Source organism: Danio rerio, chromosome 9, assembly GCF_049306965.1.
Source record: "Danio rerio strain Tuebingen ecotype United States chromosome 9, GRCz12tu, whole genome shotgun sequence".
Classification (NCBI taxonomy): domain Eukaryota; kingdom Metazoa; phylum Chordata; class Actinopteri; order Cypriniformes; family Danionidae; genus Danio; species Danio rerio.
In genome coordinates, this window is record NC_133184.1 from 22,136,080 (window position 1) to 22,151,354 (window position 15,275).

The 15,275-nt window shown below is 36.5% G+C and overlaps 1 protein-coding gene and 1 long non-coding RNA gene across 4 annotated transcripts in view; one reads left to right on the forward strand and one right to left on the reverse strand.

Moving 5' to 3' along the window:
* Positions 1-1,821: 1,821 nt before the first annotated feature.
* Positions 1,822-14,509, forward strand: trim45 (tripartite motif containing 45). 3 transcript variants are annotated; one of them, XM_073912607.1, is made up of 7 exons: positions 1,822-2,364; positions 5,903-6,479; positions 6,564-6,654; positions 9,304-9,433; positions 10,239-10,353; positions 10,465-10,591; positions 11,878-14,509. In XM_073912607.1, the coding sequence occupies exons 1-7, from the start codon at positions 1,916-1,918 to the stop codon at positions 12,027-12,029; spliced, it is 1,641 nt and encodes a 546-aa protein (XP_073768708.1). In that variant the 5' UTR covers positions 1,822-1,915; the 3' UTR covers positions 12,030-14,509. The 3 variants fall into 3 exon arrangements, with proteins under 3 accessions (XP_073768708.1, XP_686393.2, XP_073768709.1); XM_681301.9 differs by having other exon boundaries at positions 5,903-6,654; XM_073912608.1 differs by lacking the exon at positions 1,822-2,364 and adding an exon at positions 5,151-5,487 and having other exon boundaries at positions 5,903-6,654.
* LOC141376109 (uncharacterized) overlaps positions 11,245-15,275 on the reverse strand; it is a 607,180-nt gene continuing 603,149 nt past the window's right edge. The window contains exon 3 of the long non-coding RNA XR_012385312.1: positions 11,245-11,390. This is a non-coding gene — a long non-coding RNA (uncharacterized lncRNA). The remainder of the gene's footprint in view (positions 11,391-15,275) is intronic.

Consider the following 15,275-nt stretch of genomic DNA (forward strand, 5'->3'; position numbering starts at 1 on the left):
GTTGGGTTGCGGCTGGAAGGGCATCCGCTGCGTAAAAACTTGCTGGATAAGTTGGTGGATCATTCTGCTGTGGTGACCCCAGATTAATAAAGGGACTAAGCCGACAAGAAAATGAATGAATGAAACGATAAGCTTATTTGAAGAGTGTTAGAAATCTGTAACCATTGACTTCCATAATAAGAAAAACAAATATTATGTTAGTCATTGATCTGATTTTCAGCATTTTTCAACGAAAGAAACTCAAACAATTTTCTGACAAATGAAGAGTGAGTAAATAATGACAGAATTTTCAGTTTTCTGTCCTTTAAGGGACCTTACTGTGTGTTACAGATAACAAAAGACCTTTATACAAAGGGATAGTTCGACCAAGACTGAACGTCTGCTGATAATTTGCTTACCGTTTACCATGGTGTAAGTGATATACTGCTATAGAAACTGCTAAAATCTGTAGAGTGATGTTGAAAATAATGTGCAGTTTCTTGCACGGTGAACATTTACTTGTTTCCAAGACCTCATTGGATTGTTAGAGAGATTATTAACATAGATTTTTTACTCCCAAAATGACATTAGCTGTTAACTTGCATTTTATGAGATATCAATGACCAGCTAAAAAAAACTTATTTTGACATACATTTTAATTAAGAGACAAAATGTCATCAACATCTTGGATGGATGATGGTGAGAAAATTAACAGAAAATTATCAGTTTTGGATGAACTATTCCTTAAATAGCTTTTTCTTTTTTTTTTTGCAATAACGATAGGCAATATAAAACAAATAGAAATACAGACAGATAGAAGTATTTTACTAGCAATACAAATATCTTTTTGCAACAAGAAAAAAAAAGTAACAATTTTAAAGAAATATAACAAAGGTAAAGCAAAAGAAAAACACTGAGAGAGAAAGAAAGAAAGAAAGAAAGAAAGAAAGAAAGAAAGAAAGAAAGAAAGAAAGAAAGAAAGAAAGAAAGAAAGAAAGAAAGAAAGAAAGGGAAACTAAAAATAAATAAATGAGGGTACATGAAACAAGAAAACAAATGAATGCAGACTAAATAAAGCACATGTTTTATAAGTTTTAATTGTGGTCTTGTTATAAGACTCTGTGATGGTTTTTAAGTACAGTTCCAATTCTCGTTTAAAAAATTAAAAATTAAAAATATTTAAAAAATATAAATTGAGTATATTTGCACTTGTGTAAAAACTTATATTGTGTATAAACGAATAAATAAAATTAAGTTGATGCAAAAAGTTGAGTTAAGGAATGGTTTTTCTTTAATATAAAATCCCCAAAACAACATGTCTATAGCTAAAGAAAATTCACCACAAATCTTTTGGAATCCCTTTAATAGCTGTCTAATCATAATAATCCTGTCAACAGAAAAAAAAATCAAGCATTTAATATTACAAAAAAATTGTATCAGGGTTTATTGAATACATTAGAAAAAGTCTATGGTGTAAAGGTATTAATTAAATCTCAGCATGAAACAAAATATCATAATCGTTGCACTTGGATGTCTTGATCTATTCAAATTTTCTTTTGTAAAGGGAATAATTTATTACCTTTCAATTCAGCATGAAATAAAGCATTAAAAACTAACTGCCTCCAAAAGTGTCAGGGGCAATCTTTAGCTTGTTTCGATCTGTATCCAGCAGATGGGGACACCCATACTTCCGAGTGCTTTTGATGTCTAGATGGATCTCTCTTTTTTACACGACTGGTCTGATTTCAAGACACGCCTCCAAGCTTGTACGCGTAACATGATTGGACGGCGATACACATTCTCAAATAACATGAGAAAGTTTCTAAAAGTTTGGTGGGTGCTGCATTTTTTAGTAAACATCAACAAAAGTAGAATACTGCTGTCCTACTGAAGACGATTAGCCATTTTAAAGGTCATTGTTTAAATAGCCTAAGATATGTCACTTTGTAAAGAGAAGGGAGACATTGCCCAGAGTAAAAGTAATGGGGACAGCTTGAAGAAGTCCAGAGCGGTCTGCGGGGTTTGTAATCGGATGTACCGAGAGCCTAAAATCCTTCCCTGCCTGCACACGTTCTGCGCGGACTGCGTTCGCCAGCTCGAGCCCTTCTCGGTGCGTCGCGTAAACGGGGACCGACGCTCGCCCGGTGAAGACAACTCTGGCTCTGGCTCCACAATCCTATGTCCCCAGTGTGATTCAGAGGTGGATCTGCCGCCGTCGGGTGTGGATGGGCTGACCACTGATCACCTTGCGCTGGACGAGGTTTTCACGGAGACACTGGTGGTGAACAACAGTGTATTGTGCGACTTGTGCAGCGACAGCGACGCGGGGAAGCGCTGTGAGGTGTGCTGTGTCAATCTCTGCGACTTCTGCAGTCAGGCCCACAGGTTAGTTTAATCACTGACTGATTTATTCACCCAAGAAATCCGACGTGGCTAACGTTATATTTCCGAAGCTCAAATGTAAAAAGGACAGTTAATAATCAAATGAAAATAATCTCACCATTCACTCACCCAATATGTGACTGATTCCAAACCTGAATCTAACAGTTTTTACTACAGTTGGCTCCCACTGCAAGTATAGCATCTTTAAAGGGGACCTAATATACCCCTTTTTACAAGATGTTAAATAAATCTCTGATGACCCTGGAGTGTGTATGTGAAATTATAGCTCAAAATAGCCCACAAGTAATGCTTTATAACTCTGTGAAATGGCCCTTTTTAGACTTTGATTCAAATTGTGCTGTTTTGGTGACAGTCGCTTTATATTTAAATGAGATTGTGCACTTTTTCAAAACAGGGTGGGGCTACAAACGCCTATGTGTCATTATAGTGGCAGATTAAAACCAAGACTAACATACTAGGCCAATGAAGCAGAGATTGTCATAATTGGGCGGGGCTTTCCCCCTCTGATTACATGTACAAAGAAAGAATGTCAGTCAAAGTGTTTCAGCAGTGTTAATCAAGTGTGCTTATAAAAAATATATACCTTTTTACCATTAGAAAGTAGTTATTTTCACATACTGTTGCTACACAACTATGTTTAAACCTCTTATAAATGTGATTTTGCATAATAGGTCCCCTTGAAGACATAAATCACACATAAACAGCCTTTAAATTTTCACTCTGAATTCATTTAACACAATCAATATTTTCATTTTTTAAAGTTATGTTTTTGGAGGTTTGTAAAGTGTAATGACAAGTGTGTAGGCTAATATAATAATTGTAAAAAAAATTTTAAATTGTGTGTAAACTACTTTGGGAACATTTCTGAAGTGCACATCCAGTGTCAGTCTGAATATCCCATGATGCTATGGGGGAATCTGTTAGTCACATAACAATGAAAATGAGACTTATTCTAATAGGTCTTATTCAAAAGCATTACATACTTGTAGATTTGGAGACAGCTGTTGAGTAGGATTTAAATAGGATCTCCTTGTACAATTTTGAGTTAAAGGTCAAGTTTTATGGTTGTTCAAAATCTTCAGATGTAACATTACACCCTGAATAGTCAGAAATGGCTGTCCTGAGCATGTGTCCTTTGTGAACACAGCCGTACGCACATAGCTTTGCTATAGAATTTATAGATAAAATTAATAATAGAGGTTGAGATTATGGATTAACAGATTATTTTCTTCAATAAACGATTAATAAAAGCTTATTAATAATAAGGAAGATAGATGTAGTCATAGTAGTAGTTAACACTTCTTGAAGATGTCCATGTAGATCAACACATTAATATGTGCTTTATTATTGCTAATAAATAGCTAATATGCTAACATATGCTAATATACGAAGATAAAAAATGTAACTGTAATGGTACAATTTTGTACTTTTTTCTGTATTTACATGTATACTTAAGCTACTAATATGCACCTTGCCTAATCAAAAGTTTAAAAATATCTAAATACTAAAATGATTTTTAATCAGAGAGAGAGAGTGTGTGTTGTTATTATTAGAAGGTATAAAATCTTCCCTTTTTTAAGGGAAACCAGCAAAGCAATATCAATGTTACAAGATCATCACTGATTTTTTTTTTATATGAATACATATAATGAAGACAGTATAAACAAGAGATAAAAGAGTATTGGATTCAATATTTCCTTTGCATTGATTGATTTCTAGTGGCCCACCACAATATGAATATTGACCGCCAAATGCAGTAGGCCTGGTCAGTTCCAGTCAGTTTTAACAGAAACATTCAGTCGCACAGAAATCTTGTAGACCATGGTTTTTCAAAGTCTAAGACAGTGGGCCTCCCTTTTGACACAACTTATCCATTGGCGCCCCCCTCGATCCAAACACGCACGCACAAACACACACACATATACATATACATACATATATATATATATATATATATATATATATATATATATATATATATATATATATATATATATATATATATATATATATATGTATATATATATATATATATATATATATATATATATATATATRTRTATATATATATATATATATATATATATATATATATATATATATATGTATATATATATATATATATATATATATACATATATATATATATATATATATATATATATATATATATATATATATATATATATATATATATATATATATATATGTATGTACATACAGTTTATATATAAAGACACAGACAGATGTCAGACTGTTTACTAATTTTTATCATCATTTGCATGAAAGTGCAATTATTTACAGAGTAATAAGTATTTTAATATAACGTTTTTAAAACTAGGATGATGGTTCAATTTGAATAGAACAGATCCAAGAACTGTCCATCCCAGTCAAAACAGTCGAAGTTTAGCGGGTCTCATGCTGTCATTAGCCAAAATATCTTGACAAACCACACATAAAGGTCGTGGTTCATCAGCAGGTCCTGTCCACGTAAATCCTAAACTCAAATACTGATCATCATATCGTCGTCTTTTGGGTTTAAGCCCTGAACTTGAAGGCTTTGAATCGGGGGGTCTCAGAAACCGATCCATTGTATTAGCAGGCATATACCTGTATTGGCGGGCTTACCAAACAGAAGCGAATTCACAGCTATGGCCTTCTGGGTAAAAAAGGTTTTCTTATTTTAGACGTATTATTTAGACGTATTATTTTTTTTTTGCTTTGTTTAATTAAAATGTTTAAATATAATAAAAATACATATAATAATTAAACTTAATAATTATATTTTTATTATATTATATTTTTCCCTCACACTTTGAAAACCCCTGTTGTAGACAATGCTACCATCATGATATTATTCATTAAATAGCTTTGATAGGTTTTTGCAAAACCACCAACTTATCCAGCACATTTTTACGCAGCGGATGCCCTTCCAGCCACAACCCATCTCTGGGAAACATCCACATCCTACGGACAATTTAGCCTATCCAATTCACCTGTACCGCATGTCTTTGGACTGTGGGGGAAACCGGAGCACCCGGAGTAAACCCACGTGAACGCAGGGAGAACATGCAAACTCCACACAGAAACGTCAACTGAGCCGAGGTTCGTACCAGCAACCCAGTGACCTTTTTGCTGTGAGGCGACAGCACTACCTACTGCGCCACTACGTCGCCCCTTATTATAACTTATCAGCGTTATTATTATTATTATTATTATTATTATTATGGAGACACAACAAACACAGTAGTAGAAAAGATAAAGACTGATGTTTAATGAAGCCTGTGAACACAGTGGGACAAGTAACATCCGCTGATAAACATTATGGACTACATTAGTGATAACTTGATTGGTACTTGAAGTGCCACCACAAATAGAGTGCAAGTTTGTGTAAATCACTAAGATTCATATATCAGATTTAAATGAGTTATCTTTAAAATATAAAACATTTAGAATAGAAAAGATTAGAAATTTATTTTTTCTTTCCAACATGATCAACCCTATAATATGTATCTTCCAGGAGACAGAAGAGGACCTCGTCTCACTCCATCCAGACCCTACAGGAGCTGAAATCTCAGGGTCGTCTTACAAGGCCCATCCTGTGCTCTCTACATCCTGGCCAGGAGCTGCGTCTCTTCTGTGAGCCATGCGACCTCACCGTGTGCCTGGAGTGTGCTGCCACTTTCCACCGCGAGCACCACTGCAGCTCTACTCACGAAGTCATCAGCCGATATGGAGATCGCATCAGGGATTTGCTCGTCAGGAGCTTAAAGCCTCGCCTGGCTCGTCTGGAGGAGTCTTTGAGACGGGTGGATACGTCCCAAGAAGCGATGCAGGCCCGGACTGATACACTGGCAGGTGAAATTCGAGCGTTCGCTCGGGCCTATGCTAGCGCAGTGGAGGCACATTGCTGTTCACTGCTGCGCTCGCTGGACGACTTGAGGACGCAGCGCAGGAATCAGCTTCAACTGCAGAAGGCTCAACTGCAGCAGGCCTTGTCTGATGTGCGCGGTGGGGTGGAATTCACAGAGCGCCTGCTCATGTGTGGCTCAGATGCCGAAATCCTCACTGCCAAAGGCGTCACTATGAGGAGACTGGTAAACCTTGTGGAGTCAGGGTTTGACCCACAGCCATCGACGGTTGCCAGTGACAATGCCAGCAGCATTTGTTTTCTTCCTCAGGAGAGTGCTGGAGAGGTGGAGGGATTTCCTGTGGTAGGAGCCATACATGCCAAGACTGTGGACCCCAGCAAGTGCACTATTCAGGGAGAAGGTGAGAGATTTGTTCTGCCGTTAAAGGTTTAAGAAAGCATTACGTTTTTAAGATTTTAACAGATTTGTGTGTGTTGAGCAACAATTAAAGAGCCCCTATTAAGAGTTTTTGAAAACGAGCTTCCATGTAGTGTGTAACACGGCTTTAAGTGAAGTGAAATATGCAGCTAAGGTTTAAATCTGAAATTGCAGTGTTTAAAACTAATAATTCTTCTATAAAAGAGTTGACTCATAGTGGTTTGAATGTATTGCCGCTGCAACGAGTCTTTAGCCTTGTCAGCAAAACATCGACACAGAACTCAAGCTCAGCTCATTTGTTGCACGCGCAAACCTGGGAAAATTGAAACCCGCGGCCCCAGCCACTAACACTGTAACAAGATAAAGAGGAAGACAAACACTGTAGCAAATTCCGGTTGAATTATGTCGCGAAGACGCTGTGCTCTGAAGTGTGAGGGAAAGTTAGTCTTATTTTCCCTAAGGCTGTGAAGAGTCCGTGGTTGAAGTTAATTTTTGCAAAAACACCTCAGCATTATAGCCCAGCTTTGTGCTGTTCCTGTCATTTTCTGACGAGTGCTTCAGCAATCTACACGCTTACAATTGGGGATTCGTTGGCCGTTTGTTAAAGGAAGAATCAGAAAAGACTATTGATGTATGAGACTTTGTCAGAGCTTGACAGGAACTTTACAGTACACAGTTCATGGATCAGTTTCACAAATGTAAGTAAGTGCGATTTAAAATGGTTGCCTTCTTGTTTTCTCTAGCTTGGAAATGATGTGTTTAATTGTGTTTAGTTTCTTGTAACTGCTTGTACCGTGTCTGGTTAACTCAATATAATCTCGTATCGCATCTAAAACCATGTTTAAAACGTTGCGTGTGCCGCTTTGTTTATGGATTTAAATGCGCTTGTGAGCTCGCAATCCTTTGCCGTTTATTGTTGCTATAGCCACCGTCAGCTGTTCCTACACATTTGCGGCAGTCAATTTTCAAAACAGTTCAGCTTTTGCCACTGTGCGGATTAATACTGGGCCACCCGGTGGCGTAGTGGGATACATGTTCATCTCACAGCAAGAAGGTCGCTAGTTCGAGCCTGGGTCAGATGGCATTTCTGTGTGGAGTTTGCATGTTCTCCCCGTATGCGCATGTGTTTCCTCCGGGTGCTCCGGTTTTCCCTACAAGTACAAAGAAAAGTGGTAGAAGTGAATTGGGTATGCTAAAATTGACCGTAGTGTTATGAGCGTGTAATTGAGTGTGTGTTTTCCGGTAATGGTTTGTGAAAGACATCTGTTGCGTAAAACATATGCTGGATAAGTTGACCCAGCTGAGGCTCGAACCAGCGACCTTCTTGCTGTGAGATCTTGCTGCGCCACCATGACGCCGGTCATATAGTAATCATTCTTTTATTGCAGTTAAAGTTAAGTTAATGCTTCCCAAACTCTGGAAATTATTTTTTCAGGAATTTACATTGTACTGTACAGTATGCTGCACAGGATAATGTCATGGTGTTGAAATTCTCAGTGAACTGCTTCATTTGAGGGAAATACTGTATATTCACATACTGTCATTTTCATTTTCTTTCTCCATACTTGGCCATTAGTCAGTTTTGAATCCAGAGCGTTACTCATGAAACTGTGTGCTACAAGTGTTTGACTTGTTGCCTTTCTCTGGAAATGTAAGCTGTTTGTTCATGAGTACACATTGGTTTGCTGCACATTTCCCAGAAAAAGTTTCAGATTGTATGACAGGATCTGAAGTCTGGAAATCAGACTATAGATCCGCTTTTGTTCGGCTACATGCACACACACACACACACACACACACACACACACACATACACACACGTACACCATGACATACAATAACATACAAACACACACTAACCAAAGGCCTAGGGCATGACACTGGGGTAAACAGCAGACAACATTCCTGGCTACCATGACAACTCAACACTTTCATGTACTCCTGTTGCTTTTGGAGCGTCATTATAAAAGAACCACTTACTGTATCAGCTCTGTCCCAGCATGAAACACACAGGTGCACCTCAGGAGGAGAGTATGCGGTCTGTGCTCATCCCACTATTACAGAAAACAAGAAATTGCTCTTTGTTACCTCATGCGTAAAGCACTAATGTGAGGCACAGACTCTCCGCTGCAGCTTTTATGTTCTTTAGGACACCAGATAACTTTACAACAATAGCGAGAAGAATAACAAAGTGTAGTTAATGGTGAAACTAGTTCTACATACCAGTATGTGTTTAATCTTATTAAAGTAAATAAAAAAGCACAATAACAAATATCGATTTACTATAAAAAAAGCAGCATCAGGACTTGGGTTTAGGTAAAGATTAGGTTTCTGTGATGGTAAATAAAACTGGAAAGTATTGACACTGGAATGACACAATTTAGTTCTAAATGTAAGTTGAACACATGAACACCAAACATTTCAACAAAAAATGTAGTAATTTTATAAAACTCATCCGGTTGTATTACTTCTGCAATTTGGAAATGAATCAGTGCATTGATTATTTAGCTTTCAATGTTTTTAATCAAAATGTCACAACTCTTGTTCTGGTTCTCCTTTTTTTCTTTCTAATGAAGAAGAATCTGGCTCTTCTGTCCACTCACATACTTGTCCTGGTGTGAATCACTCACAGGTGTGGAGCGAGGTTGTGAAGGTCAGCGGGGCGAGTTCACTCTGGTTTGCAGGGACACTTCTGGAGAGCAGATGGGCCAGGGTGGAGACCCTGTGATGGTCAGCATAGTCCACAGGGAGAAGAAGGGCTGGTGAGGATATGAAAAAATTAACACTAATACATTTAAATAATAATAATTAAATCTTTACTTGAAGCATACCAAAAGCCAATGCATTGTAATTCTGATTAAATTTTTTTAAATATGCTGTTTTCTTTTGAGATTATACTTGATATAAGTTAAAGTGTCTTTATTGTGCTTTTTGCATATTATTATTCATGAAGGGTGTCCTCAGAAAGGAAAATAAAAACTATTCGAATTGCCTGAAACTAGTTATAGACTGGCGGATCAAAGGGTGGGGCAAGAGGGGCACAAGCCCTCGTTTAATTTGGATTGACCACTATAGTGCTCTTTCCTCTAAGTCATTGCTGATTTATATCAAAGCTCGGACATAAAGATGCGCTTTAAATTATGTCAAACACCGAATGTTACCTGTTACTTCAGTTATTTTTCTTGTATGATAAGTGCTTTCATCCCAGTAGATCAACTGGCTTGTTTTAAAACTGGGATTAAAGTTGTTACAATATTGCTTGCTGTGGTTTGCTTTCAGACAAATGTTTTAAAATCAACCAAAATTGATAGTCATATGCGAGTAGACTAAACATGTCATTCATTGATCAGAGTTTCAAGGTTTATTTTCCGGGATTCTGCTCATAGCTGTCATATATGCGTTATTTTAAAAGACCATTTTGACCTGTTAGAACTTATAGAGGCAATCAATAAATAACCAAGGAGAAAGAGCAGACCTTGCAGTCAAAATACTGAACATTATCAGCATCTGAGATGAGATAATAACATTATCCAGACAGTGAGCTTTCTCTTTGATGTCATATTCCAGCAGTGTAGAGGCGTCTGTGGTGGACAACAGCGACGGCTCCTACTGTGTGTCTTACAGCCCTGCTGAGGCTGGACTTTACTCAGTGTGGGTCTGTGTTAAAGCACAGCACGTCCAGGTACATGTGCAGATAATAAACAGTACAGCTATTTATTGATAATTATTTTAAAAGAATTATTAATGCCTTTAAAAAGCAGTTATGCTGGGACTGATAATCTCTGGTTACTAGGGCTCACCATTTGTGCTGAACGTGAAGAGGAAGTTGAGACGTCACAGTGGTATCTTCCACTGCTGCTCCTTTTGCTCCAGTGGGGGCAGTAAAGAGGCTCGCTGCGGCTGCACAGGGACCATGCCAGGTACTCTTTACATACAGCTACAATAAAAAAAATCAAGAGACTACTCGAATATTCTCAGCTTCTCTGGATTTATTACTGCGTGTTTAAGAAAAACATATATTTTTAGTTTTTGTCTGTACAGATGGTATTTTTTCCAAATTTAAAATAAAAAGGTGTATTTTCTTGTAGTTTTTTTGTTGCATAAACTAAAATAATGCGCCCCATTTTTTATGATTTCAGAGGAGTTTTGAATTTTCATATTTGGTAAAATAATACTGATTTTCAATCACAAAAAATAAAACGTTTTTTATTCTCACAATGCTCTAAATGACAATCATTTTCCTTCAAATTTGAAAGAAATGTTATCGGACCTTCATAAATTGAAACAAATATAAACATAGTACTCAAAATAAGACTTGGTTAATCCAGAGACACTAAGAATTAACAAATGTTTCTTCTAATATTTGTGGATTTCAAACTTTTTGGTCTTGTAAATTGGAAACATTTATTTAAAAAAAATATTTTCTTAATTGTTTAACGTCTGATCTGTCTGCCTCTAAGCTAAAAATTGTAGCTTTCTTGTTATTACAACAGAAAACATCAGACCTGTAGACAGCCTGGTGAAAGGGGTGGTTCTTTTTCTCAAAAGTGCATCTTTTTGCAATTGTACGCCTCATTTTCTATTGAATTCTGAAATTTAAACTGCATTTTAGTGACATTTTAAGCACTAATCTGAATTAGCTTGACGGATGGTCATCATAACCACACTTTTTGACTATTTTAGCCAAAATATTATTCAAATAAATTTTAATACGGTACACTTTTGGTGCTTCACACCTTTTTATTGGTCTTTTGTTTTGTTTTAAGAATAAGGTCCAAGATTTAGAATAAAGGTTACTTGTAAAATGTTTTCTCCATTTAAAAACAATACAGTAGTAAAAAAAACGATGTTGGACTCCACAACAAAGGATTCCGCTTGGTCTTAAAGCCTTTTTCAATGGATTATTTTCACCATGATGGCATAGCAGTCAAAATAGAACAAACAATTTCTGGCATTTGTCAGTGAGCAGTGGGTCTTTCAAACCACCCCAGGGGAAATGACACATCATATTCTGACTATTCATATTTTGGCATCATAAAAACTCACAGAGGCTCCCAAAAGTCCCATATAAAATCTTAATTGCATCTTATATGCACTTTGTTTTGTTGTTTTGAGTTTAATGAATCTGATTGATTATTATGTTCATAATGTCAACAGAGATGTGTGTCATTGGATGTAATACTTAGTGCTGTTTTTGTGTGTACAGGGGGGTTTAAGGGTTGTGGACACGGTCATAAAGGACACCCCGGTAAGCCGCACTGGTCGTGTTGTGGGAGTGTAATGGAGGCCTCTGAGTGTGTTCTCCATAACCTGGGATCTATGTCTCCACGTGGACACCTCCGCACTGTGGAGCTCTGACATTAAAAACAAATATATGGAACTCCGTCATATGGAACTTTAATTATAAACTCATCCTGCAGATCCTTGAGTCTCACAAATAGCCAACAGATGATTAAAATATCATGGCAGTTTTGAGAAATTGATATTGTGGCAATCATATTATCTTTAATCATAGTGTTATTCCAGACAATCATACACAGGATTTTGAATGATTACTGCTTTTTAAACTGTCTGTCATTTAAGAGTAAGCATTTCAGTTGTGTATGTATTTACTGTGTCCCTTAAAAAGATAAAATGCATCCATAAAGTATTCATACCGCTTCACTTTTTCCACATTTTTTATGTTGCAGCCTTATTCCAAAATGGATTAATGTTATTTATTTCCTCAATCTTCTACACACAATACCCCATAATGATAAATTGCAAATTTATTGAAAATAAAAAATCTGAAAAATCACATGTACATAAGTATTCACAGCCTTTACTCAGTACTCTGTTGATGCACCTTTGGCATCAATTATAGGCTCAAGTCTTTTTGAATAAGAGGCCACAAGCTTGGCACATCTGTCTTTGGGAATGTTTGCCCATTCCTCTTTGCAGTACCTCTCAAGCTCTATCAGGTTGGATGGGAAGCGACGGTGTACAACCCGTTTCAGATCTCTCTTGAGTTGATCCATAGGATTTAGGCCTGGGCTCTGGCTAAGCCACTCAAGGACATTCACCAAGGTGTTGTGAATCCACTTCATAGATATTTTGGTGGTGTGCTTTGGGTCATTGTCCTGTTGGAAGATGAACCATTGCCCCAGTCTGAGGTAAAGAGCAGGTTTTCATTCAGGATGTGTCTGTACATTGCTGCATTCATCTTTCCCTCTATTCCCTCTACTGACTAGTCTTCCAGTTCCTGCTGCTGAAAAACATCCCCACAGCATGATGCTGCCACCACCATGCTACACTGTTGGGATGGCATTAGCCTGGTGATGAGCAGTGCCTGGTGTTCTCCAAATTTAACGTCTGGCATTCACTCCAAAGAATTCAATTTTAGTCTCATCAAACAAGTTTGTTTCTTATGGTCTGAGAGTTCTTCAGATGCCTTTTGGCAAATTCCAGGCAGGAAGTGGCTTCCGTCTGGCCACTCTACCATACAGGCCTAATTGGTAGATTGCTGCTCAGATGGTTGCCCTTCTGTAAGGTTCTTCTCTCTCCACAGAAGAACGCTGGAGCTCAGACAGAGTGACTATCAGGTTATTGATCACCTCTCTGACTAAGGCTCTTCTCCCCTGATCGCTCAGCTTAGATGGCTGGCCAGCTCTAGGAAGAGTCCTGGTGGTTCCAAAAATCTTCCACTTATGGATAATGGAGGCCACTGTGCTCATTGAAATTTTCAGAGAAGCAGAAAATTTTCTGTAACCTTCCCCAGCCTTGCGCTGAGACAATCTTTTGAAAATTCCTTTGTCTTTGTGCTTGATTTGTGCTATGACATACACTGTCAACCCTGAGACCTTGTATAGACAGGTGTATGCCCTTTCAGATCATGTACAATCAACTGAATTTACCACAGGTAAACTCCAATTAAGCTGCTAAAACATCTCCAGAATGATCAGTGGAAACAGAATGTACCTGAGCTCATATTAGAGCTTTACAGCAAAGGCTGTAAATACTCACTGTATGTACATGTGATTTTACAGCTTTTTTATTTTTAATAAATTTGCAACAATTTTAAAAATTCTTATTTCACATTGTCATTATGGGGTATTGTGTGTAGGATTTTGAGGAAATAGTTTAATTTAATCTATTTTGGAATAAGGCTGCAACAAAAAAAAAAATGTGGAAAAGGTGAAGCGCTATGAATACATTCCGGATGCACTGTAGTCCACCCAAAAATGAAAATTCTCTCATCGTTTATTCACCCTTTACTTTTTCCAACCCTCTTGAACAAAAGAAGATATTTTAGCAATATTGAGCCATTGACTTTCATATTTATTTGTTTTTATACTATGGATATCAATGGCTACAGGTTTTCAACCTTTTTCAAAATATCTTAATTTGTGTTCAACATAAAAATGAAACTCATAAAGGTTTAGAAGAACGTGAGGGGGAGTCTGCCGGTCGGATTAACAATTGAAATAAAGTATATGAAAATGCATTGTTTACTGTACATAATGCAAACTCTAAATACATTTGACATTTAACTATGTTTCTTTCTTTTCACATTCTGAAGTTCAGTATTTTTAATATCCGGTACTTCACAAGTTGTTTATTTTGTGTTATTGTCTGTGTCATTGATTTATGTTCTATATTTTATCATAATCACAACATTTCCTTTAAAAAGCTTTTAAAATTCATTTGAATTATAATGTTGTACCTCATATACAGTATGTATTAATTTGATGTATTCCAAAGACTGCTTATGCTAGTGTACAGAATATGCTCAACAAATTTAATCTGTCTTTGTATTTGCTGTAACTTTACCTCAGATTAAACAACTCTTACCTCTTAAATATTTGAATCTGTGCAGTCATTGTTTAGTTCTCCTCAGAGAACTGCCATTTAACATGTATTTCTCTTGTGTTGTCACTTTCTGAACAGGATTTTAGTTCGTTGTTTGTGACGCTAGATGGCAGCAGTGCTTTGTTAGAAATGTATTTCGTTTCGTGTGTAACGTGGATCGTCAACGTGTTTCTCTTTTATTTCATGGACCTGGAGAGACGCTTTAGAAGCAAGAAACACTGTATAATCTGTCTATATAATGTAATCTTATCTGAAGTAAATTTATTGTTTGAATGACAATGTCATTCTTGAAAGAGAACATATACTGAATAAAAACACTGCAAGAAGACGTGTGGATATTTAACAACACAATATTTCGTTTTAATGAACATGCATGATTGTGGCCATTTTAAAATACCGTGAATAATAATACATTTTTAAAAGTACTATGTAAGAATATTGCTGTATGCACAATTGTGTTCATAAAGGCTTTGACTATTTATTTTCAAGCTAATTCTTCAACTGGGTTATGAAAACTCCTTATAAAGCATTTAGGCCTTTAAGTAATATTAATTGTTAATGTTATTTTATTATTTTTTTTAAATCAAACATTAAGATACAGTTGATGTCAGAATTATTAGCCCCCTTTGATTTTTTAATTTTTAAATTAATCTTTCTCAAATTATGTTTAACAGAGCAATACAATTTCACAGTATTTCCGATTATATTTTTTGTTATCTCTTTTATTTTGGCTAGAATAAAAGCAGTTTTTAATTT